General features: G+C 43.5%; 1 protein-coding gene across 2 annotated transcripts in view; it reads left to right on the top strand.

Annotated features, from left to right (window-relative positions):
- The first annotated feature begins 1,132 nt into the window (after positions 1-1,132).
- Positions 1,133-26,792, top strand: part of Pgm5 (phosphoglucomutase 5) — a 187,761-nt gene continuing 162,101 nt past the window's right edge. The window contains exon 1 of one of the 2 annotated variants that reach the window (NM_001191953.3): positions 1,133-1,440. In NM_001191953.3, the coding sequence (NP_001178882.1) occupies positions 1,180-1,440 (261 nt within the window). In that variant the 5' untranslated portion in view covers positions 1,133-1,179. Of the gene's footprint in view, positions 1,441-3,480; positions 3,609-26,792 lie in introns of those variants that run through there. The other variant, XM_063273533.1, reaches the window with a different exon arrangement.

Here is a 26,792-nt window from a genome sequence, read left to right as displayed (position 1 = left end):
ACACACACACACACACAGACACACACAGAGACACAGATACACACAGACACAGATACACACATAGACACATACACACAGACACACAGATACACAGACACACAGACACACACATAGACACATATACACAGACACACACAGACATACAGACACACACACAGACACACACACAGACAGACAGACAGACACACACATAGACACAGATACACACAGACACACAGATACACAGACACACAGACACACACACACAGACACACACACAGACACACACAGACATACAGACACACACACAGACACACACACAGACAGACAGACACACACAGAGACACACACACACAGACACACACAGAGACACAGATACACACAGACACACAGATTCACAGACACACAAACACACACATAGACACATACACACAGACACACACAGACATACAGACACACACACAGACACACACACAGACAGACAGACACACACATAGACACACACACACAGACACACACACACAGACACACAGACACACACACACAGACACACACACACACACACAGACACACACACACACACACACACTGCCCAGCCTTCAGTTTCATGTCTGGCAGAGCCTAACAATTCTCAGCTCTCCTTTCCAGGGTTATTTTTGGCTAGGGCTGTTCTCTGATGGCAAAAGGTTTTAGCCCCCTTCCACCTCCCTCTCTGTCCTTACTAGGGAGAGAAACTAAACTGACTCTCAGGGTGTGGGGAGAGAGGGCTGTGGGTTAGGCCCCTGGCTAGCTCAGACTCCAGTCTTAAGATTGTCTTCTAGTGAAGAGTGGGCCTCCAGAGTAGCTGGAAGGCTGAGTCCCCGGCACTGAACTCAAGTGTATGGTGTGGTTGGGGACATAGGAGGTGGTCTTAGAGCCTGGTTTTGGGACACTCGGAAAGTCAGGGCGAGCCGGGGAAAGGATTTTGAGGGCAGCTGGGCGATCCTCTCAGAAGGAGCTGGGCTGCAGAAAACTATCTGAAGGTGGAGGCAGACTCCACTCCCGGACGTTGAGGGGACAATCTGAGAGTAGCAGCGGGAGGGTGGGAAGGGGCGGGGAGGGCGCAAGGCGGAGCCGGGAGCAAGGCCAGACCTCAGGGGCCCGGGAGGGCGGCAGATCCCCGAGGCTCCCGCAGCCACGGCAGGACCGGCCAGCGGCGCCATGGAGGGGAGCCCCATCCCGGTGCTGACCGTGCCCACAGCGCCCTATGAGGACCAGCGGCCGACCGGTGGCGGCGGGCTGCGGCGGCCCACAGGACTCTTTGAGGGCCAGCGCAACTACCTGCCCAACTTCATCCAGAGTGTGCTGTCGTCCATTGACCTGCGCGACAGGCAGGGTTGCACGATGGTGGTGGGTAGCGATGGCAGGTACTTCAGCAGGACGGCCACTGAGATCGTGGTGCAGATGGCTGCGGCCAACGGGGTGAGTGACTCATGCCAGGTTTGCGGGTCTCCACACCCCAGCCACCTCCCTTGTGCTCTTTCCAGCTTCCCATACCGGTGCACTGGCAGCCACTAGACACACTGGGACACTGGCCTTAAAGGGGGGTTGTTCTTCTCAAAGCCCCTGGGCTGGAACCTAGGCTTCTCCCGCACCTGTTGTACTTTCTGCTGTATTCCCTTCCTCTTCATTTTCCTCTGCTTTGCAGCTTTGGGCTTCCCATGTTCCTCCAACCGGTTTATTGCCCACCTCCCTACACAGACTTTTGCCAACATGCTCTCCCACCCTGGTATATTATTATTATTATTATTATTATTATTATTATTATTATTATTATTATTATTATTACTATTATTACCATAATCCTCTCTCTCCCCAAATTGTAGCTGTCAAATTTAACAATTACCTGTGCGCACACACTCCAGCATTGAACCACGTGCTATTTGGCAAGAGTGGACCCCAGTGCATCACTCTAACCAAGTGGTTCTTTAGTGGTGACTTTGACTGGGACGGGGACGGGTTGGATGGTTTGAGGGCTTTGCAACCTGGGCTGTCTAGTTTCCAGGAGGCCTTTCTCTAAAGGGTGTAAGTGAGACTCGCAGTAGCATTCTTAACGCATCCTCACTTCCTCTCCCTTCTCCTAAGACCTCCGCATTTTTTTCTGCTACCTGGTTTCTCAGACCTTGAGTTTCTTTCTGTCTGCTCCCTCTTCCGTACCCTACAGAGAGAAGCACCCCTACCCTCAAACCTCCGTAAATGGTAAATACGTTCTGCTCTCCCAACCTTGTCCCTGTTTAGCCCTAAATCCAGTTACCAAAACGTGTAATTAGCAAACTTTAGGGGTCTCCGAATTATCTGTAGGAAATATGGTTTCAAAAGGTCACTTGAGCTTGGTGAACGCGATCAGATTTACACCCATGGAACTTTCCCTTGAGTGAAATCTCTTGCAGATGTACATCTTTAAAAGTGAAAGCCGATAGGTTACCTGTCCTGTGGAGTCTGGCCATCCCTCCCCCTCCCCCACTCCCACCCCACCCCCTCTGTTTTCATTTCTCCTTAGTGTTTCTTCACTACAATCGTCCATGCTTCACGTTTCCTACTGTGATTTTTCTCTTTTCCGGGTTTTAGGAATGGAATAGGGGGAAAGGTGTTTTGTGAGGCTTTTGTTGTTGTTACTTCGTTTTTTTAATATCCCAAAAGCAATCATGGGAAATAGTCCCAGACGCTTTAGAGTGGATTCCAGACTGGTATTTAACTTCGGCTCTTCACCTGGGGTTGATGAATGTTGGCTGGAGTCTGGGCTTGGTGAGAGATTGACAAATGCTCTTTCCCTCTTGTCTGACAAAGCTATTCCTGGGCATTGATGGAGGATAATGAGCTCTGGGAGTACTGTAACGCTGCTCACCCTCCTCCACACTCTCTGTCAGGGTCTGAGAGGATTTATTGTGGGTCACAATAGTTATTGAAGATGGTTGTTGATTTGCATCTCAAGCAGTGGCTTGGATCAGTCTCCTCTTCATTTCTTCCTCACCTTCCAAGAGACTTGTTCTGAGGTGAATAGTCAGAGGGTTGACTCTAGGGAAGATGTGGTTTGGCAGGACTAGAGAACAGTGGCATTATTGGTCCTTGTGTGACTGAAAATGGATGCAGACTCACTTGCCTTCTAACCTAAGGCTACAGGAGGCTGAGGGCTGATGGACCTGCATTTCTAAAGCCTTTAAAATATATTCCTGACTGGATGTTCATAACCAGGATACACAAGTAACAAACTAGAATGTATTCTCTCTGAACTGGAAAGTCTGGTCATCGAGTGGCCTATCATTCCTCTATCTGGAAAAAGTTTGGTTTTGATTGAAAAGTGAATGTGGTGGTTTGAATAAGAGTGGCCCCCATAGGCTCATATAGTTGAATGCTTAGTCACCAAGGAGGAGAGCTTTTTAAAAGGATTAGGAGGTGTGTGTGGCTTGTTGGAGAAAGTGTGTCACTGGGGGTGGAGCTTTGAGGTTTCAAAAGCCCCTGCCAGTCCCAGTGTCTCTCATCTGCTGCCTCTGGATCAGGGTGTGGAATTCTTACTACTTCTCCAGCACCGTGTCTGCCTGTGGGCCTCCATGCTTCCTGCCTCGGTGATCATGGACTAAGCCTCTGAAACTGTAAGCCGGGCCCCAATTCAACCCTTTCTTTTATAAGAATTGCTGTGGTCATGATGCCTCTTTACAGCAATAGAAAACTGACTAAGATAATTAATCTTACAAGGAGGTTTTCTAAGAAAAGCTGTATTTGGTAGTTGTTAATATAATTGCTGGAGGGGACCAGGATTATTACATTTCTAAATGATGAACAGATTTTATATATATATAAAATATAATATAAAATATATATAATATATATTTACTTATAGCTCATAAGCTTTAAGCTGATGTATCTTACGCTCATGTATAACTTAGGATTTGAACATTTCTAGGATAGAGTTATGAGTATGGAGCCCGAAAGATACTCAGCATATACAATTCTTGCATCTGAGTTTGATTCCTAGAATCCATGTGGCAGCAGAGAACCTTTGACTGCCACGTGGACATTGTGGTAGTTGTACGCACGTGTGTGTACTCACATACGTACATAATAAACAAGTGTAAAAAATTAAAAATCGTGGTTGGGATAGTACATGGCTGCACTCACAATACACAACGCCCACATAAATATGTACATGAAGTTAAATAAAATAAAAAAATAAAAAAATATATGAAAATTTATAGCTTTCCAGTAGAATTTATTGACCTCCATAGTCTTGGCTATATTTTATAACATTTTATAATGTTTATGCCATTGCTTTTGGATTAAATATTTTCAGTTTTCTTAAGAAAAATAGCATTTGTCCATAAATTCTTCAATATGGGTCTCTTCATAAATAAGAATCTTCCCCTATGTAGTTATAACTCTACCGTTGGGTAGAGTCAGTTGTTTTGAAATTCTTTTATGGTGATTTACTCAAACCAAGTTGTCCTAATCGAGGAATCAACGTTGCATTTGGTAACTCAGGTCAATTTTTAACCTATAAAACACTCTCCTGCTCGCCTGTCTGTGAATCTGTCTATGAAGCTGATTTGTCCAAGAATCGAGTTGCCTGACTTTTCAAGCTTTCTCTGATGGCCCAATTAGACTGGTCTTAGCCGCCTGAATTACTGTAACACAATGCCACGGACTGGCTAGTGGATAAGCATCAGAAACTCACTGCAAAGCGGTTCTGCAGGTTGCAAGCCCGAGGTCCAGGCTCTGGTTATTTCAGTGTCTGGTGAGGGCCCATTTTCTGGCTCATAGAATGGTGCTTTCTCACTGTGGCTTCACTTGGTGGGAGGGCCTCGCTAATTCCCAAGGACTCTAAATTCCAATCACACGGACTCCATCCTCACCAGCTAATCACTCCCTGAACGCCTTACCTCCAACCGTCACCTTAGGCCTCCAATGTATGAATTTTGAGAGAAAGGAACATTTAGTACCTTTCTATCCATCTAGTTCAGTGGATTCAGTTTTAACTTACTTCTTCATGAGAGTATTTCAGAGTCTGATGTTGTGGTACAAGCCTCTGATCTCATCACTTGGGAGATTGATGTCGATTGGGCTACATCGTAAGACCGTTTCAAGGAACCCAAAACAAGAAAAAGCATAGTTAATTCAGTATATTCATCTTTCAGACGTTCAATTTTTCTTCTGCTCCATTCTCCCTGTCTTACCGGTGGGATAGTAAATCACCTTTTGGAATATCCCCTGGGTCTCCCCACTATCGTCTCTCATCCCAGTCCAGCCCCACATCAATCAGCAGCACTCGGGGCGGGGGGAGGGGTCTCTGAATTATCTGAGTCTTGTGAAGCTTTTTGGGCTTGGCCTTCCATTTGGGGACAATAGAAGGACTTTGGAGTCCCACTGGTCACTGTTCCTATGCCCCACCGTGCCTTCCCTGGTTTTAGTCAGTTGTAGGCTCAACTTTATATTGTGTGCATATTTGGTTTCTTTATAATTGTTACAAAGTTGAGCTGTTGAGATGTGGTCACTAAGACATTTTGCTTGCATTAATAGTTTATACCCTGCATTTATATTAAAAATCTGCACACAAATGGAAATGAAGAAGCTGCCAACACCTGATTCTGTCCCCTAGGTTTCTACTCATAATCATATACTCAGGTACCTTTTGATCCCACGGAAATATTTCTAACATTCAGAACTTCTGATAACAGGAAGTAGAGGAAAAACATTTTTGAGAATGAAGTGTTTCCCCTCATAGTGGGCTCTTAAGCAATGCGGCGTGCCAGCTGGATATCTTTTGGCACAATTGTTACGCACTTGGCATGGAGAGCACACAGGTTGGTATCTTCAAAGTGACCGATCAGCTACCGGTAAAGACCCAATAGCTCCACTCTGGATGTGCGGATCTGGTTTGAAGTCTTGAGCAATTTCTCGCACCAGACATCGGAAGGGAAGCTTGTGGACTGATGATAGCGTCTGATTTCATGGAGTACCACCGTACCAGGTCTGTAACGATGAGGTTTCTTCACCCCTCCAGTAGAGGGCGCACTCTCGTGACTGGCTTCGTAGCCAATTGTTTCCTGGCTGCTTTCCTACTAGTGAGTGTGGGGGCAGCCTGTTCTGTATGAGCCATAGTACGGACAACTCCTTACCCTCAGGCTGGAGCTCAGCAAGCGGGAGGGGTTGCTAGCCTTAGACCGCAGCAGTGGCGCAGGCTGTGAACACAATTTGCAAGTTTGGTCTTTTAATCAATATTTACTCAATGACTTAAAATTCACCACTGATCTCTTAAACTATTTCATTGGAGGTCTTGAAATAGTATTTCTCTAATTCCCAAATTATGTTAGCTGGCATTCGTGTGTGTGTGTGTGTGTGTGTGTGTGTGTGTGTGTGTGAGAGAGAGAGAGAGAGAGAGAGAGAGAGAGAGAGAGAGAGAGAGGGAGAGAGAGAGAGAGAGAAAGACAGAGGGAGAGAGAGAGAGAGACAGGGGGGGAGAGAGAGAGAGAGAGAGAGAGAGAGAGAGAGAGAGAGGGAGAGAGAGAGAGAAAGACAGAGGGAGAGAGAGAGAGACAGGGAGAGAGAGAGAGAGAGAGAGAGAGAGAGAGAGAGAGAGAGAGAGAGAAAGACAGAGGGGGGAGAGAGAGAGAGACAGGGAGAGAGAGAGAGAGAGAGAGAAAGACAGAGGGGAAGAGAGAGAGAGAGAGAGAGAGAGAGAGAGAGAGAGAGAGAGAGAGACTCAATACTACTGAAGAGGTTCTAGTTAGTACCAAGCTAATCTTGTTCACAAGATTAAACACTGTTGGCTTTTCAGTTCAGTCTCTGACTTTTATACATGGCCATTGTTTTTCTTTCATTCTAGGGTAGAGCATGGTTTGTGTCTTTTTTAAAAATTAAAATACCTCTCAGGAGGTTTTAAGTAATTTTATCTAACAACATGGAAACTATAAAATTTGAGAGCTGTGGGTTTTGAGTCACACACACACACACACACACACACACACTACACACACACACACACACACACACTATACAACCACTACACACGAACATGTACACAGACACACACACATTACATACACTACACATGTACAGAGACACACAACATTACACACACATACACATACACACACTACACACACTACATACACTACACAGACACACTACACACACATGTACACAGATATACACGCTACACACATATATATATATACACAGTATACATGTACACACACACTACATACACTACACAGACACACTACACACACATGTACACATGTACAGACACACACACACAGTTTAAATAGTTTAAGAGCTAAATACAGGACAGTTGCTGTAAAAATGCCCTTGTTCTTTCTGGGTGGATGGTTCCCTTTTTGCAGTCGAGATCAAAGTTTTCTTTAACTGAATCTTGTTAGTTGTTCTAACTACGTTTAATATTGGACATTGTGTTTTCCTCAAGATGTTCTGGAATTTTCTAAAATTTTCTCCCTTGCATTTGACCTTAGCGAGCAGACTGAGAAGTGACTGTGTGAAATCTTGGTCATTGATAGAACATTTACCCAGCATCCTCAAAGCCTGGGTTCCTTCCTCAGCATTGAGTGGAGAGCAGACAGCAAAAAAACAAAAACAAAAACAAAAACAAAACGAAACCCCCCCAAAAACAAAAAACAAAAAAACAAAACAAAAACAAAACCAAAAACACTTATTTATTACTAATCTGCTGAAATTGAATGCATAAAAAATCCAAGATTTCCTGGTGCATTCCACAAAGTCAACAGTGACACGCATTCAGTGTCACTTCCTCCTCTGGAGATGATATTCAATAGCTTCTCTGATGGTGGGAATGTCTTGGATTCAGCCCTGTCCTGTGTTTTATGCAAGTATGAGAGCTGAACACTTGAAATGTAGCTGGTGTGACCAATGAGCTTTTTATTTTATTTCATTTTAATGAAATATATATGAATTATCTATTTATGTATAAATATATACTTAATGAGATATAATGAATTATGTATTTGATGAACTACATCAGTGAGCTACAGTGTTTCAGCTTAATAAAGTGAAATTGAAATGTCGTAAGTAGTTAATGGCAATGTTGTTGGGTAGCCTGGCTTTGAAACAGCATTTCAAATCTGCTTGTGTGTTAAAATTAGAGTTGGTCTGGTATACCCCGGAGTATCTGCAGATTAAATACAGGTTATCACGTCGGGGTCCCTGCAAGCGAATGATCTGTCCTAGGTGAAGAATGACATGCAGGCCAGTCACTTTAGCAGGTGCTGGGTCACACCTTGCAGAGTCTGACCTTGCAGTCTGTTTTTCTAACACCTTTAAACACAGAAAAATTTGGGAAGAATCTCAATGAGACAGTTATCATAGCAAAGCTTCAGGGACAGCTACATCAAAACCCCTTTGCAAAGCACACCTCTGTAGCAAAGCAACTCTGTCCGCTATAAGACAATGAGTTCTAACGACTGATTGACAGAGCTCAGGGTAAGGGCCTAGGGAAGAAGGATTTATAATAAGCATAAAGATATATTCTATTGATGGAGGATGCAAAGTACCTGGGGCATCTTTTATAACGATGGGTTCTATTCACTGAGAGGTGAAGCTTAGGATCAAGCTTAAATGAGGCTCAGGATTCTGTGGGATACAGGTAAAGCCCGGCTCCACAGAGCAGCAAAAGATCCCCAGGTTGTTAGCATCCACTCTCTCCTTCAGGGTAGCCAGGCACCAGTCATGCTTCTTTTCTTGAAGAATAGAGATTTCTGCATATTTAATAATTCTGGTTCCTGGGTTTGGAGAGATGGCTTAGTGGCTAAGAGTGCTGGCTGCTCTTTGAGAGGTTCTGAGTTCAATTTCTAGCACTTGCATTGCAGCTCAACTGTCCGATGCCCATTTTGGGTTTGCAGGAATCCATGCAAAGCACCTGTATCTCAAAGGAAAAAGAAAAATCTTAACAGTAAAGATGAACAAACAAAAAACCAACTCTGATTCCTCCAGCGCTTTCTCTGAGCTATGCCCCCTATGTCATCCAATGTTCAAGCACACACTTGGAAAGTCCACTCAAGATTTCTGAGTGTGATCACCTTGGGGGTGACAGGATGGTAGAAATAGCCTTGGGCTAGCAGCTGCAAGGAGAAACTTCTTTTCCTTGCTCTGCCACTCAAATGGCAGAAGGGACACATTCGCCTTTCGGCATACCTAGAAGCCAATTGTCTTCAAATTGGCTTCAGATCACTGACCTACCCTGAGAGTTCAACCAAGCCTTGCTCCAGAATGCACTTTGTAACATTTAGGCCACCATGTTGGTCAGTTTTCATTGTGACAAATGCGTATGGTGTTAGGGATTATTTATTTATTTATTTATTTATTTATTTATTTATTTATTTTATCCCAGTGTTTCTGGGGTGTCAATTTGTGGTCAGTTTGCTGTGGGTCCATGATAAAGCAGAAGGCCACGGTGACAGGAACATGTGGCTAATCAAAGTTGTCTTCCCAACCTCTGTGGTGGTGAGAAAATGTAGTGACATAGGAAGGAACCAGGGATAGGGTATGTGTTTCTAGGGGTTTGCTCTCGGTTACTCATTTCCTCCAAATAGGCCCTGCCTACCTTCCCTTTATATTATGACTCCATCAAGGTCTTAATCCTGAATAGGTGAAAACCCCCAGGATCAAATCACTTCTCCCAAACTCCATGAACCCACAGCTAATTTCCTCAGCACATGAGCCTCTGGGAGACATCTCAGTTTTAAACCATAATAGATTTTAGCAAAAGGAAAACGTATTGCTGTGGCCAACTGAATGAATTTTAGATAATTACGGTTTAACCATATGTACTGAACAAAGCCTGTCATGAGTCCCTCGACAAAAGCTTTATAGCTCGGTCGTACATTTCAGCCAAGAGAAAATCCACTTGCTGGTGACATATAAACTAGTTGTACTGACAGCATGATGACCAGCAGTGATGCAAGAGATTGGAAGAGCTGGTTACTGTCAGTGGGATTTGGGACTGTCCCCCGGGCAGGAGCTCCCACAAATTGTATGATCCCAACTGCCCATGAAAAGCTGGGTGGGAGAGAGAGAGGGCGGGGGGGAGAGAGCATACTTGTTTTGGCATGTGTTACAACTACCCGGGGAGTGGATCTTGACATGGTGTCAAAGAGGAATATCATAGACTAGAAGCTGAAACAAACGAGACTGTCCTGGTGCTGGGTGGGTGGCAGGCTGAGGAGGAAGTAAGAATTGCACCCTGTTCGTCAACACCTGGGGCCTCTTTCCTGCCTTAGATCTGAAAATCTAAGGTTGGGTGACCCAGGACCTTGCCTCTGGAGGAGGACTGATAGCGTCGTGTTTTTAGCTAGTGTCCATTACAGATCTGGTGGGCAGAACTAGCTGCTGCAGTGTTTGTTAGCACAGACATTAGGGAAAGCAGGCTCGTGGTGCCACTCAGGAGAAACCCCGACGGAAGGAACCTTCCATAACTTTGCCTCACTGTCCTTTCTGGATCTCCATACCTGAGTGTGTAATAGGCAAATCTCCTGGGAGCAGTAACACACTTCAGGAGCCCTTGTACGTCTCCGTTTCCCCGTGTGACCAATACATGGGTGACACTTTCAGCCTCTAGTCTTCTTTCTCTCTTTTTCTGGGGGAGTCAAAGGAACGGGCGAGTTTGAGAACAGCTGGGCCCTCCCAGTTGCTGGGAGGTTATTTTAAGCTTTGGTTAATATATCCAGAGACCCAGATGGTGTTTTCAACCAAGCTGTTTTATTAGATCTTGTGATAAGATATAATGATGTTTATTGAAAAGGCAGACATGCGTCCACAACATTGTGTGTCAAACTTGCCCTAAGAATCACTTTTGATCTGTTTTGATGGAGCCCTTCCGTGAACCCTGCAAATTTGCTAATTTCTTTACAGATCTGAAGACCAGGTCTTGGGGGTCAATTTTTGGAGCAGCCCAAACATTATATGGGATATAAACATGAGCATAGAGAGCTAGAACTCCAGTGTCAGCATTGGCCAATAGCCTTATGGGTAGATCTGAACCGCTCAAGCCTGGTCAGTGTACTTACACTGCTGTGGTTGCCCAGCCAAAGGGGCATTAAAAATCCTCTCATCTGAGTTTACTCTGTTGGTTATTAGTAAATGCATATCTATAATATACACAAGACTTGTAAAAGTGAAAGTTCATATTTTCACGTACCTCTTATGGTTTTAGTGACATCACCTTTTGGAGCAATGTCTCTATTTGTAGATGAAGAGAAAATAATTCAGGAACACTCAACCATCAAAGAGGATCTTTCCTTGGCCTGGAGTCATGAAGGTTTTGACTTTTCCCTTTCCAAGTCTTTACTAAGAAACATTTTGTACAAACATAATATTGTTATAGCTTTTCTTATTGTTTTCCTGTAGCAAGATTCCTGATTTCTAGCTAGTCCTGCCTAGTGTTATAGTTAGGATTTCCAAAGGAAAAAGGAAAAAAAAAAACAATCCGAAACCAGAGGTACAGAGTTTAGTTTATTCAACAAAGGATCTCAAAACACTATCTAGAAGAAAGTTTTAAAACTAATGGTTTGCGTCTCCAATATAGAAGTACTCTTCCAAATCAAGAAGAAAACTCAAACAACTTAATACAAAGTTTGTCACCAACAAACACACGAAGAAGGTAACCAGATAAATCTAAAATAAAAAGAATTGTTATGTTGAGAAAATACTCAAGAGTTGCTGCAGCTGTGGGAAAGCCATCATGGTTATTATGTATCATTGGGAGACATTTTGGTCGCTAGCTGGGCAGTAAATATCTTAACTAATAGAGTCTTTTAAAAAACAGTCACTGCTCTCTATTTTAATAAACCAAATCTGAGGCTGTGTGATTTGTTAGCATTTTGTCTAAGCTCCACCCACAGTTGCCCGGCAACAGCCAGGTGTGCCTGACTCACCATAAAAGGAGCTGATTGCCCCCTCCCCTCTCTCTTGCTTTCTTGCTCCCCCTCTTTCCCCATGCCCCCTCATGTTCATGGCTGGCCTCTACTTTTCTACACACATACTCTCTCTCTCTCTCTCTCTCTCTCTCTCTCTCTCTCTCTCTCTCTGCCTTTCTCTGCCTCTATTACCCTCTCAACTCCCCATGCCCCGAATAAGCTCTATTCTATACCATACCCTCATGCAGCCGGTCCCTCAGGGGGAATGGATGCCTCAGCATAGGCCCCCGGAGACACCCGCTCCCGCCATATCTGACTATACCTCCACCAAAACATATCTCTTTTCTCTTTATCTTTTTATAAACACAACAATTTGTCCTGGTCATTTAGGTCTCAAGCAACAGCATTGCAGATAAAGTCCAAGCCTCTTCCTGTTTTTGCTGTGCCATGGAAGGCTGTGTGCTGCTGTTGGTGTGTTAGTTTTTTTTTTTTTTTGTTCTTTTTTTTTTTTTTTTGTTCTTTTTTTCGGAGCTGGGGACCGAACCCAGGGCCTTGCGCTTCCTAGGTAAGCGCTCTACCACTGAGCTAAATCCCCAGCCCTGGTGTGTTAGTTTTGTTGTGTTGGTTGGATGGTTAGTTTGTTGGTTACTGAGATCGAGGGCAGTTTGTGTTGCCCAGGCTGGCCCTGTAAGCTCATATGACTCTCTAGCCTTTCTCTTCTGTGCCCGGTTAGTCATGTCTTTAATTATGAAGTCAATGAATATATATATATATATATATATATATATATAATGTATATATATTTGACTGCTTTAATTAGAAAAGTGTGTGAAATAGAAGGGGCCCTTCTCCCACCCCACCACAAGCACACAGATATGCCCACTGTAACTGTTTAGAGTCCAACCTTATTTGCTGGTTTTCTAAATATGGGACCATGCCTTCCCTGTGATTGTTTTTCCAGTTAGCAAGTTGCCATTCATACATTTCTGGTATTCCTACTGTTTTCATATTTTAATAGTGTCATTATGTCACCATGTCATAAGTCATGTACCCCTTCTCTGTTACATTATGGAATGTATAGATTGTTTTCTTCTTTCTTTAATTTTCTTTAATCTTTTCTTTTTACACTCCAGATTTTATCCACCTCCCTGTCTACCCCTAACTGTTCTACATCCATACCCCACTTCCACCTCTCCCCTGTCTCCATGAGGATGTCCCTAACTCCCCCCACTCCAACCCACCAGACCTCAATGTGGTCAGGCCTTGGGGCCTCCCCTTGAGCTGGATCCCCCTTTGGACCTGTCGCTGGACCTTCTTTTACTCACGCTCTTCTCTATTTCCCTGCAGTTCTTTCAGACATGAAACAATTATGGGTCAGAGTTTCGACTGTGGGATGGCAACCCTGTCTCTCACTTGATGCCCTGTCTTTCTGCTGGTGGTGGGCTCTCCGGGTTCCCTCTCCCTAATGTAGGGCATTTTATCTAAGATCCCTCCCTTTTAGTCCTCAGAGTCTCTCACCTCCCAAGTCCTTGGTACATTTTGGAGGCCCCCCACCTCCTACCTGCCTGTTTCTGTTCTTTCTGTTGGTCCTCAGTGCTGCTTCAGTCCCTTCCCCCCCACCCAATACCTGATCATTTCCCCCTCTTCCCATCCCTGATTGTTTTCTAGTGTTCTCTTAGCAAAGTGTCACAAGTGTACTTTAAATATCTACAGACCTGACTCGTAGATGAACACACTCCTGGGCCACTTGCATCCTTCTAAGGTGCCCAGTGGCTTAATGGAATGAATTATTAAGAATTTTTTTGTATACTCATAGAACACAAGTATTAGTAAAATCTTTTACTTTCATGAAAAGGAGGCAGAGTGTGTTTTTTAACAGTGGTTTTTCTAACCAGAGCCTCCTGAGTTGGTCTGATTACCACAGTTGCTTCCTATGGCTTCCTCTTGACTGCTGGCATTTCTCCAGGCTGCCGGCAAGTTGGGTGGCAACTGCTGCAGATACCGTCCCCTCCCTGGCCAGCTGCGCCTGCCTCACGAACATGCACTCCTCTGAATGGTCCCTGAAGTGGCTGCAGTTGTTCCCCCCAAGACTGACTCAACCCAAAGGACCTTCCCGATCCAGTCTGTGTGTTGTGTCTCCTGGAGGGAGCAAGCTGGGTCAACACCATGCTTTTCCATATTTAACCTTCCTGCCTGCTCAGTCTTTGTGAAGACAGCAATCCAGGCCGATCCCCACTGCCCTTTCCTGAAGCCAACCTTAATCTGACCATTTTTTTTTTTTTGACTTAATGGACTGGGCCATGTGAGAGATTACTGAGAGGAACAGGGCCCAGCAGAGGCTGGATGGAGACTCCACACTAATCTAGGTAATCGGAGAGGAGTCTGAAACCGCACAGCTGTGGGAGCTCACCTCGCTTTCAAGCACTTGGGTTAAAATATTTTCGAGGGGCTCGTGTCTGCAGCTCTGCTCAGTGTTGGGTGAGGAGGCATGCTGTTCTTTGGGAAGGAGCTCTCAAACGAACAGTGACAGATGCAGACAGGGAAGGCCTAGAACGGCTGTCATAAATAACAGTAAACTGTTTAATCTCGCTGAGTTGTAAATCTGATTGCAGAGGTCTTTAGTTCACCAGTTCAGTGGAACGTAGGGTAAAGGGTGGGGCCCCTTAGGAAATGGGCAGATACTGCTTCCCAATCAGGCAGGAACTGGTCTGAGGAGATTCATTTAAAAACACTCATGTGTGAATTTTAATGGACTGCGATAAGTACTCAGAGAAAATATGTAACTTTAAAGAGATTTAAAAAAAATCTTAAATGGAATCCTTTATGTAAAATCTACCTATAAAGTGGGTGTGGGTATATGTGTGTGCATCCCGTCTACTTTATCAAGTAGCATGTGCCCAGGGCCCTCTCTCCCTATCATCCAAAGTATTTTTTCCTTGAATATGTTTAAGAGGAGTCTTCATTTATTTTTCTGTTGCTGTGTAAGCTGCCATGACTATGACAACTTAAAGGAGAAGGGTTCATTGTGTCTCAGAGTTCAAAAGACAAACCTCACCGTAGCAGGAAAATCATGGCAGCAGGAGCTTGAAACAGCTGCTCACCCTGCACTGCAAAGTGGGCAGCAGGCAGATCAATGCAGGCCAGGCAGTGCTCAGCTTCTCTCTTCTCCACGATTATACAGACCTGGATCTGCTGAGGGAATGGCCTGACCCATAATTACAATGAGCCTTAATGCAAACAAGACAATCTTCCCTCCAGGCAAGCCCAGAGGCCCCTCTCCAAGTGATTCTAGAGTCTGTCAACTAGACAGGGAACAGTAACTGTCACAGAGGACAGAATCCTAAACGTCAGAGATGGTTGAGGGCACTATTGAACCAAAATAGATACACGGAGACCCGTGCTGCTAGAACATTCAGTAGAACTGGTGATGAGTGAGAGCAAGGATAGGAGGTGTGGTTCGAGGCAGGCCTCTCTCACAAGGATGGGTTTGTGAGCTGAGCTCAGTGACATTGGTAAGTTAGTACCCCAGTCTGGTACATGCTAGGGGACAGGGTCATCGGGGAGCTGAGGCAGGATGATATGAGAAGATTTGGGTGATGTGGGGCTGTCACTTCCTCAGGCAGCTTCTTAGTGAGCAGGTTTGATGGCTAAAAAGGATACTGTAGTTATGGACCCATTCTATGGACTGACTTGCTTCTTGATTATTGGCAAATAACATCCAGTTTAAGTTACACCTCACCATAGCTTCAAAAACATGTAATTTTTTAATTACAAAAACCTGAGGTAAAACATGTTTATATTCTTCAGTAATTAAATAGCAGACTACACACCCTTTCCCATTATATTGAAAAGATTACTCAGTGCCATAAAAAGAAAGGATTACCCAGAAAGACACACTGCACATGTCCTCCCTATGTATCCTCCCTCCTAACTTCGAGTCTTTAGATTTGTGGGTTTGGGTTTTTTGTAGAAGTTGGGAAAGTAGAAAGGGGCAAAGGGTAGGGGAGTTGGAGAAAGATTTTAATGTAGAGATGTATGGAGGGGGAAAGGACATAACGGGTGGGGGTTAATAAGGAAGGAAAGGGAGGGGAGGACGGGAGAACAGATGGAGATGGGATGACTAGCACTGAGGATGTTTGAAAAGCCTATGATTTTATAAGCTGTAAGTTAGTACACACACATGCACGCACATACATATATATACACACACATACACACACATACACACATACACACACATACATGCACACACACATACATGCACATACACATACACACATACACACATACACACATACATGCACACACACATACATGCACATACACATACACACATACACACATACACACATACATGCACACACACATACATGCACATACACATACACACATACACACATATATACACATACATGCACATACACACATACACATACGCACACAAATACACACATACACATATACACACATACTCACACACATACACATACACACATACTCATATACATACACATACATGCACACACACATATACACACATACACGCACATACACACACGTATACACAAGTACACATACACACAAATACATACATACACATACAACACAAAAACACACATATACATATATACACATATTCACACACATACACATATACACACATACTCATACACATACACATACCTACACACACATAGTCTCACACATACACCATACAGAAGTGGGGAAGAGAGAGAGACAGAGATAGAGAGAGAGAGACAGAGAGAGAGAGAGACAGAGAGAGAGAGAGAGAGAGAGACTAAGCAGCAATCCCTTTTGTAACAGTGCCTGATGACAACTGAGACAGGCAGAAATCAAGGCTGTACCGGGGAATGCTAACAAATAGCTGTTGTATGTGATAGGGTTACAGATTTTTTTTCCCCCTGCCTCCTCCTTTTTTTTTTTTTTTTTTTTGGATTACAGATTTTTTATTTTGTTATTATGTACATCATACTAACATAGGAGAACAGTATTTCAAGTTAGTGCCTTCAAGTTAGTGACACATTCATTCATTCACTCATTCATTCATTCAATCAATCATCACTGTTAGGAAATGTCACCAGCTAGAGAAAGGGAATGGGATGTGTTGAAGGAATGCTTGATGCTGGGCACTGTGACCTGGGGATGACCTGTCCCATCATGTGATCTTGTAGATCCTTTAGATATAAAAACAGAGGCACAGAGGGGCTCAGGATCTTACCCAGAGTCACAGAGGCAGCAGGAGAGCGAAGCCTGTTGAGTACCAACTTGTCTCGGTTGGCTCTACAACCCCTCTGCCCTCTTCACCAGCGAGGCACACTGAGCATTGGTGTTTTATCCTTTGTCTGCTGGGGTGGTTTACCTTATAGAATGTTAGCAATTCACAGAGTCAGACTCCAGGATAAGGCTACTGAGTGTTCTCCAAGCACATAACTACCTGATTGCTTGGGCGGGGGTGGGGTGGGAGGGTGTGTGTGTGTGTTGGGGAATGGCTTCCTATTTTTACTCCAGTTTGTAGCTAAAGGCAGTTAGATTTCGTGATCTCAGTGAGATTTTCCTAATAGGCTGATTGAACATTATAATGCGGGCCAAACTTCTATATGCCTGTGAGTTTTCTTCGCATGTTCAGACCCTGGGAGTTGCATGAGGAATATGTGCTGGTTTGGTTCAAATGGACCGCATTCCTCCTTCGGCTCCAGAGTGTATTTGACATCTTCCGAGGGTCCAGGAAGCCGGAGATGCATCCGTTTGTTCCCATCTGGTCCCCATGTAAGAAAGCACATAGCTGACAATTATCCATCTGCAAATGGAGAAGTCCCTTGATGTTTGTTTGGGTAACCACATCCATGCCTTGCCTTGAGTCTGTTATTTCTCTAAATTCCACTGAGCCATCCATCTCCTTAAGGGTTGGCATCCCTCTCTGACAGCTGAGGCTTAAAGACTGAGGATTTAGTATTCATGTTCATGGCAGCTTGGCTTGTGGCTTCGTGTGTGTGTGTGTGTGTGTGTGTGTGTGTGTGTGTGTGTTTGAGTGTGTGTGTGTTTGTGTGTGTGTGAATGTGTGTGTGTGAGTGTGTGTGTTTGAGTGTGTTTGAATGTGTGTGTTTGAGTGTGTGTTTGAGTGTGTGAGTGTGTGTTTGAGTGTGTGAGTATGTGTGTTTGAGTGTGTGTGAGTGTGTGTTTGAGTGTGTATGAGTGTGTGAGTGTGTGTTTGAGTGTGTATGAGTGTGTGAGTGTGTGTTTGAGTGTGTGTGTTTGAGTGTGTGAGTGTGTGTGTTTGAGTGTATGAGTGTGTGTGAGTGTATGTGTGTGTTTGAGTGTGTGTGTGAGTGTGTGTGAGTGTGTATGAGTGTATATGTGTGTATGTGTGTGTGAGTGTGTATGTTTGAGTGTGTGAGTGTGTGTGTTTGTTTGAGGGTGTGTGAGTGTGTGAGTGTGTGTGTTTGAGTGTGTGTTTGAGTGTGAGTGTGTGTGTGAGTATGTGTGTGTTTGAGTGTGTATGAGTGTGTGTGAGTGTGTGTGAGTGTGTGTGTTTGAGTATGTGTGTGTGAGTGTGTGTGAGTGTGCATGTGTTTGTGTGAGTATGTGTGAGTGTGTGTTTGAGTCTGTGAGTGTGTGTTTGAGTCTGTGAGTGTGTGTTTGAGTCTGTGAGTGTGTGTTTGAGTGTGTGAGTGTGTGTGTGAGTGTGTGTGTTTGTTTGAGTACGTGTGAGTGTGTGAGTGTGTGCTGTGTGTGTGTGTGTATGTGTTAAACAAAGAAGACAGGAAACAGGCGTCTTTGTATACATTACTAGCTACAGTACCTCACAGGGGGACACTGTGGTATCTGTGTGGCCCTGCAGAACACTCTGTGAAGCATGGAGAAAGTATCTGTCTATTGCTCTCTTCACTTTCCCTGACTGATCTCTGGGATATAGCCCATTAAGCCATGTGATTCCACTCTGGGGCAGTGACCTCGGGAGTGGGAGACACCGAGGAGTGCCATAATTTTCTCCCTTTTAACAAATGTCTTGCTTAAAGCTGAAAGAGAGTCACACTGGGGGAGGGAGGATTCTCTAGAGAGTTCACACATGAGACCAATCTGCTTTTCTTAGCTTTATGTTACCGGGGAACTCACTCAGCATCCAGGTTCTGCATCTACTCTGAAAACTGAGCCTTAGGGTTGAAATGGCAGGTCTCTGCTCTCAAGGATTTTACTTGGAGCTAATTAGAAAATGAACTTATACTAAATCTAATTTAGGAGAACAGTTGTTAGCATTCTGAAAGGAGAAAAAGAACATGAAAAAAATAAATTAGTTGTAGGCCCACAATGGAAAGAAATGGAAGTGATTAGGAGAGGCTTTGCGTCATACTGTTTATATCTTAGTATGCTGGTCTGTGACCAATGCAAGGGCATCTCACTTCCCTCATCTCTAGCCATGTCCTTGGGTGAAGACAATAACAATATAGCAAGCAATATCTAAGGTTTGGTGAGAGTCTTGGTGTCCTTAGCAGAACAAACACAAAGCGATGTGAGGAGTCACCATCGTGTCCCCTTTCTCCAAGCATTTAAAGTCCCAGCAGAGTGGGAGCCGGCTGACCAGACCGCTCTCTCTCCTTAGCTCTGACTCTGGGAAGACGTGTGTGCTCCATTTACACATCTGAGGAGTCCTGGGTGATAATGTCACTTCCCTGAGAGTTCGCCTCTGCCTGCCTGCCTCCGGTGCTGTGAATCTCAAGGAACTAGGATTGGTCTCACCTTCTTTCAAGGCAGGAGCTGAAGTAGTGATAATAAGATCCCTTCAGGGATGTCCAATTCTTCAGGGGCTGGCTGGGGTCATTCTTAGATCCACACAAAGCCATGCAGTGAGAGGTTGAGGGTAGGGACTTCAGCATACCGTAGTTTGTCCTCCCCAGTTGAGCCTGGGTTTTACTCAGAGACACAGGCAGATGTTGCCCTTCGGTGCTGGATGCCGGGTCAAAGCCAGTTAGGTAAGCAGACCACAGTTTCTTTGCAAGGCTGCTACTTAGACAGAGGGTGGTATTTCTAGGACTTTCTCAGAAAGTGAGACAGAGGATTAAAGGAGAATCTGCTATCTAGAAAAAAAATAATTTTAATAAGTGCAGGGTTTAGGGAAGACACTAGAATTATATTGGGCCATGTCTAATTTTCAAAGAGTTTTTCCTCTAGAACCTTAAATGAACACTTTTGGCTTTGCAGATAAAGACACTAAGCTCACAGATGTTAAATAGTACATCTTGCCTCCTGCTTCCCTGACTTGACACAAGCTAGAAGTGTCTGAGAAGTGAGACTGCAATGGATAAGATCATCATATTTACCTGTGGGCATGTCTGAGATGGCCCAGCCCACTTGGGTGGTACCAACTCTGGGGAGGTGGAGGGGTGGCTCAGTGTTTAAGAGCACTGATTGCTCTTCTAGAGGTCCTGAGTTCAATTCCCAGCAACTACATGGTGGCTCACAATCATCTGTAATGGGAACTGATGCCCTCTCCTGGTGTGTCTAAAAACAGCTACAGTGTACCTACATATATACAATTAATTAATTAATTAATTAATTAATTAATTAATTAAAAAAGAAAATTGGGCAAGTCACAAGAAGAAAGACAGTAACCAATGTTTATTTCTCCATGGCTTTTGCTTCAGCTCAGGCATCCAGGTTCCTGCCTTAAGTCCCTGCCCTGATTTTTTTCAGTGATGAACTATAAATTATAATCTGACAGAAATCATTTCCTTCCCAAGTTGCTTTTGTTCACGGATGTTTTATCACAGCAGTAGAGATAGAATTAAGACATGGTACAAGACTCCTTTCCTTTAATCCATATGTCTCAAATGTGCATTTATCTTAACGATTGCTAGATGTTGAAAGCCTTGACTTGTCCAAGACTTTGTCTTGGGAAAGGGAAGTTTAACAGAAGAGGAATCAACATAGACAAGCAGAGGAGAAGATGATGGGAAGACAGAGACCAGAGTCATGGGTAGAGACCAGAAACCAGAGAAGGGCTGGAGGCCCCTCTCCAGGGGCCACTTGAGGATGTGTGTCTTTGGGGGCACCTTGGTTTTGTGCTTCAGGTCTTCAGAACCTCAAGAAGCCAAAAGCTCTTGTTGTAGCCACTATGCTGTTGACAGTTCGTTGCGGCAGCTGTAGAAAAGGGTACTGATTTTATATTCGTTTGCAGCTTTTGTATTAATTTGTTAAGTCTACCATAACGAATGACCCACTTAGCTTAAAACAACAGCAACTTACTTTCTCACGGATCTGGAGCCCAGAAGTTGAAATGAAGACACTGGCAGGGCCGTGCTCCCTGGAGACTCTCTGGAAGGATCTGTTCCATGGCTCTTCTAGCTTCTGGTGGTGGCTGGCACTCTTTGGCTTCCTGGGCTTGTAGCCACATTGCTCAAGCATAGCCACCTTGGCTTCTGTCTTCTCTCTCTCTCTCTCTCTCTCTCTCTCTCTCTCTCTCTCTCTCTCTGTCTGTATGTGTGTGTGTGTGTCTTTCCCTCTGTATGTTCATGTTACTACAAAGAGATGACCTTCCATGATGGAACTGGCCCAAATGAATCAACCTGCTACCTGGTTCACCCTCCCGAGGGAACGCTGCCACATTGGAACTTGGGGTTGATCTCTGCCATCAGCAGATTGGACACTCAGCAGGGAAGGAGGGCAGATCAGCCTAGCTGAACCGATCATGCTTCTGAGTTAATGAATAACCTCTTTACTGCAGTGGTCACTCTCCTCATGAGCTCTTGGACAATGCCAGGAGTGGGTAGGGAAAGAGGCTGCTTGGGCTCTCATAGACTGGGCCATCATACCTTGTTCATTGTGTTGTTCCGTCAACTTGACACAAAGTAGGCTTGCCTAGAAGAAGGAATGTCAAGAGAAGAATTGCTTCCATCGCGTTGGCCGGTGGGGGGCATCTGTGGAGCATTTTCCTGATTGATAATGGATGTAGGGAAGGCTAGCCTACTAAGGGCAGTGTCATTCCTTAGTAGGTGAGCCTGGGTGTGTAGTAAAGGTAGTGGGGCAGTGAGGAAGAAGCAGTAGCAGCATTTCTCCAAGGCCTCTTCTACAGCTCCTGACTCCAGCTTCCTGTCTTGAATACCCCTCTGACTTCCTTCAGGAAAGGAATGCTCCTAGGAGTTGTAAGCTGAAACAAGCCCTTTCCTCCTTAAGTTGATTTTGGTCATGGGTTTATTCCAGAAACAGAAACCTAAATAAGACAGAAGCCTACTTCTCCCCCACTTCTACTGCTCCTCACTCTCCTGTGGCCATCTACTGAATTTTTGTGGGCTGCTGGTTAGCAAACTGTGTTTGCCACAACTGGGCAATTAAGATCTAATTACTTTTTAATGGCTAAGTAATATTCCATAAGTTTTATTCCCACTATACTCTGTCTAACTGGCTCTTTGTTAGTGGACAAGATCATTTTAAAACTTTCATTTTAAGTAAACTTACTATAAGATGTGTCTACATGTATACACCATTTCCGATGTTACTAACTTATTCGTTAGCTAGTTCATTTATTGTGCCAGGGATGGAATCCATGACTTCATGAAGCACACGAGGCAAATGCTCGGCCACTGAGCTCTACCTCAGCCTTCTGTCTACCAGCTAAACATGTTTTTTCTTCAAGAAAACAGTGTAGGGGCTGGAGAGATGGCTCAGCAGTTAAGAGCACTGACTGCTTTCCAGAGGTCCTCAATTCAATTCCCAGTAACCACATGGTGGCTCACAACCATCTGTAATGAAATCTGGTGCCCTCTCTGGCCTACAGGCATATTGTGTATACATAATAAATAAACTTTATAAAAGAGAGATCATTTAAAGCAGAGTCAGTGTAGATGATGCGGCAGACAAACAATTATGAATACAAGTCACTAGCACTTTATAGTGACAAACTGAACAACTTAATTTCTACAACCTCTACCAGGAAACTATTAGCCTCTGACAGCCTTCTCCTGGTTTTTAGCCTCTGCACTCTTCACACCTCCCACTTGCATTGGCTTTTAGTCGTTGGACATAGTGTTGGTTCCACAAAGACAGTTTCTTTCAAGTATGTTGTATACTTTGATACGGGGTCCCCCCACATCTCTCCCTCCCTCACCCTGCCGGTCTCCTTCTGTGTTCATGTCATTCACACACACACACACACACACACACACACACACACACACACACACACGCTCACCCATACTCAGTCAAACATATTCTCATACTCACTAATACACACACACACACACACACACACACACACGCTCACCCATACTCAGTCAAACATATTCTCATACTCACTAATACACACACACACACACACACACACGCTCACCTATACTCAGTCAAACATATTCTCATACTCACTAATACACACACACACACACACACACACACACACACACACACTCACTCACCAAGCACACACATGGTCTTATGCTTCTTTTTGAGATCTAGAATCCACACAGGAGAATAGAGTGTAATGCTATCTTACTGACTTTGGCTTATTTTGCCCGGTGGAATTACATCCAGTCTCATCTATTTTTCAGCAAAGACCATACCTTCATTCTTCTTTATGCTGACCCCCAGGATGACCCCATACTTTGTCAGTTGTGAATCATACTTCAGTGAACACAGAACTGCAAATGTCTCTGTGGAATCCCAACCCCATGGGCATGCTCTGAGGAGTGGTACGGCTGTTCAGTTAATTTTTTCTGTAGAGGTTATACCAGTTTACATTCCCACCAACATGGTCTGCTGGCTTCTTTCTCCCTGACCCTGGCTGGCATTTGGTATTTATGCTAGTCTGGTGACTTTCCTTGTACTAGTTTGCCTTATGGTAGGTATGGCCTGATTGGAGACTCAGTGTAGTTTTCATTTGAATTGCCTTGATGGCTAAGGATGCTGTCCAGCTTTTCATGCTTGCTAGTAACTTCGGGGTGGGGGGATTGGGTTGGATAGCTTTTAGTAACAGAGCTACTGCTACTCCATTAATGTTGCCAGTTCATTTTATCTTTTAGTGTCTCCCTCAAATTTTATAGTCATTCCTACATCTAGACACTAATCCATTGTCAGATATATAGTTAGCAAAGACTTCGTCCTGTTCTGTTGTTTGACTGTTTTCTTTGTTGTGAAGAGTTTCACATTTCATACAACCCATCTGCCAGTTCTTGAGATTGGTCCTGAGCTGTTGGACTCCTTTCCTTGCCTTGCCTTACTCTTGACGTGATTGTTCTACGCTTTCCTAGAGTCCTGGAGTCTCAGGTCTCACAGTAAGGCTTCCGTCTGTTTCGAAGTGATTTCTGTACAGGGTGAGAGGTAGGGCTCTAGTTTCTTGTTTCTGCACATAGATATCCACATGGACAGCCAGTTTCCCTAGTGCTGTTTATTGAGGAAACTGTCCTTTCTATAATGTATGCTTTTGAAATGTTGTCAAATGCAAGCAGCTGTAACTGTGAGGAGGAGGTGTATGTCTGGGTCTTCCGTCTGTTCTGTCGAGCCCATGGCTGTTTGTATCAGTGCTGTGCTGTTTTTCTTACTGTGGTGCTGCAGTGGCACACAAAGTCGGGGGTGATGATCCCTCCAGCACTGTTCTTCTTCCTCAGGCTATTTGTGGTCCATCTATTTCCACATGAATTTTAGGGTTGGTTTTCTATTTCTGTGTGAAGAATGTCACTGGGACTTTGGGGAGGGCGGTGCATTAAATAGCTTTTAGTAATAGAGCCTCAGTCCCTCTCTCACTGATGCCAATTCACTATATCTTCCTTTTATTTAATTGATTAATCAATTAATTAATTTTACTTATTAAAGTAAAATAAGTAAAAAATTCTTAATTAATTGTAGTTAATTAGTAAAAAATAATTAGTTAGTTTTACTGCTTTGATTAATTAATTAATTAATTAATCTACACCCCAAGTACTGCTAGTGTCTTCCTCAAGTTCTTTCTTCAGAGTTGTAAACTTTTCAGTGCAGCCATCTTTCTTTTCCTTAGTTAGATTTATTCCTAACTCTTTTACTCATTTCTTTGACGCTCTCAAGGATTGGGCTGCATTCCCGATTTCTTTCTCAGCATGCATGTTTGTGGGACAGAAAAAAACTGTTGATTTGTATTGGTTTGTGCCCTGCAGCTTTTGCTGAAAGCATCTACCAGGGCTGAGAGTTTTTCTGTGGCATCTTCAGAATCTGTCATGTGCAGAATTATATCATCTGCAAGTACAGATCAGGATGATTTGCTTCCTTTCCCAACTGTATCCATTCTCTTCTCTTGTCTTATTGCACTGGCTAAGACTTCAAGGACCATATTGAATAAGGGTAGAGAAAGTGCACATCTTTGGCTCCATTCTGACTTTGCAAAGAATGATTTTAGCCCCTGCCCATTTAGAATAATGTGGAGTAAAGGTCATTTATGTTCTTTCCTATATTGGTGTGGTCCTTCTATTCTGAGTTTCTTCAGGGCTTCATCATGAAAAGGATGTTGGACTCCGAGGCTTTTTCTGCATCTGTCATGATGATCATGTGATTTTCATCCTTGATTCTGTTGATGAAATGCACCACGTTTATTGATCTACCTGTGTCAAAACCTTCTAGGTTTCTGGAATGACTCTAATGTGGTGGTGAGTAATGTTTAGTTGAATTCAGTTTTGAAGTTTTTTTTAATTGAGAATCTTTGTATGTGTATTCATCAAGAATATTGGCTATAATTTTCCACTTTTTGGGGGGTATCCTTAACTGGTTTTGTATTAGAGGGATTATGCCTTTGAAAATGGGGGACTGTATTCTTCCCTTTTTATTTTTTGAACTAAATTTGGAATACTTGTGTTAATTCTTTTTTTAAAGGTCTGGTAGAATTCAACAGGGGCTAGCTCTGGCCTTTTAGAGTTGACTGTTTTTTTTTTTTACTGCTTCAATCTTCTCTCTCTCTCTCTCTCTCTCTCTCTCTCTCTCTCACACACACACACACACACACACGTTATAGATCTAGCTGTGTCGTTTATATCCTCTTGTTTTAATTTTGGTGTATCATATATATCTGGAAATTTATCAGTTTTTTAAAGATATTCCGATTTACTAGACTATGTTATAAACATTCTCGAATGATTTGGGCTTTATTGGTATTTGCTGTAATGTCTCCCTTATCATCAATAATATTAATAAATTGGGCTTTTTCTCTGTTTCTGCCTTTGTGGCTCGCTCTCTCTCTCTCTCTCTCTCTCTCTCTCTCTCTCTCTCTCTCTCTCTCTGAGTTAGTTTAGCTAGGAGCTTGGCAATCCTATTTATCTCATCGGAGAACCAATTCTTTGTTTCATTGACTCTTTGTATATTCTGTTAATCATTTAATTTCTACTTATTTTTATAATTTCTCTCTATCTACTGATTTTGTCTTGTCTTGTTTTTCTAGGACTTTGGAGTTCATCGTTAAGTAATTTTCCTGTTGTTTAACTTCTTATTTTTTTTAAAACTGCACATTTATAGTTGCAAACTTTCTTCTTAAAAGGTCTTTTATCATATACCATATGTTTTGGTATATTGCATTCTTTTGGTTTGAGAAATTTTTAAATTCTCCTCACAATTTCCTTGATGATCATTCAGTACTGTGTTGCTTGATCTCTGAGTTTGTACATCCCATGACCTTTTGCTGTTGAGATCTAGTGTATTTCATTGTGATCAGATGGATGAATTTACTTCGGATTTCTAATATTTGTTAAGACTTGCTTTGTATCCTAAAATGCAGTCTTCTTTGGACACGTTTTCATGGAAAGCTGAGTAGAATGTGTATTTTGGGGTATTTGGGTGGAATATTCCACAGAAGTTTATTTAGTCTATCTGACCTCTGTTCCTTAACTCTGATACTTCTTTGTTTTTTTTTTTTTCCAGGGGGTGTGGGTGAGC

Source organism: Rattus norvegicus, chromosome 1 (assembly GCF_036323735.1).
Source record: "Rattus norvegicus strain BN/NHsdMcwi chromosome 1, GRCr8, whole genome shotgun sequence".
Classification (NCBI taxonomy): domain Eukaryota; kingdom Metazoa; phylum Chordata; class Mammalia; order Rodentia; family Muridae; genus Rattus; species Rattus norvegicus.
Note: the sequence above shows the minus strand (reverse complement) of the source record. Positions and strands in the feature narration are given on the sequence as shown.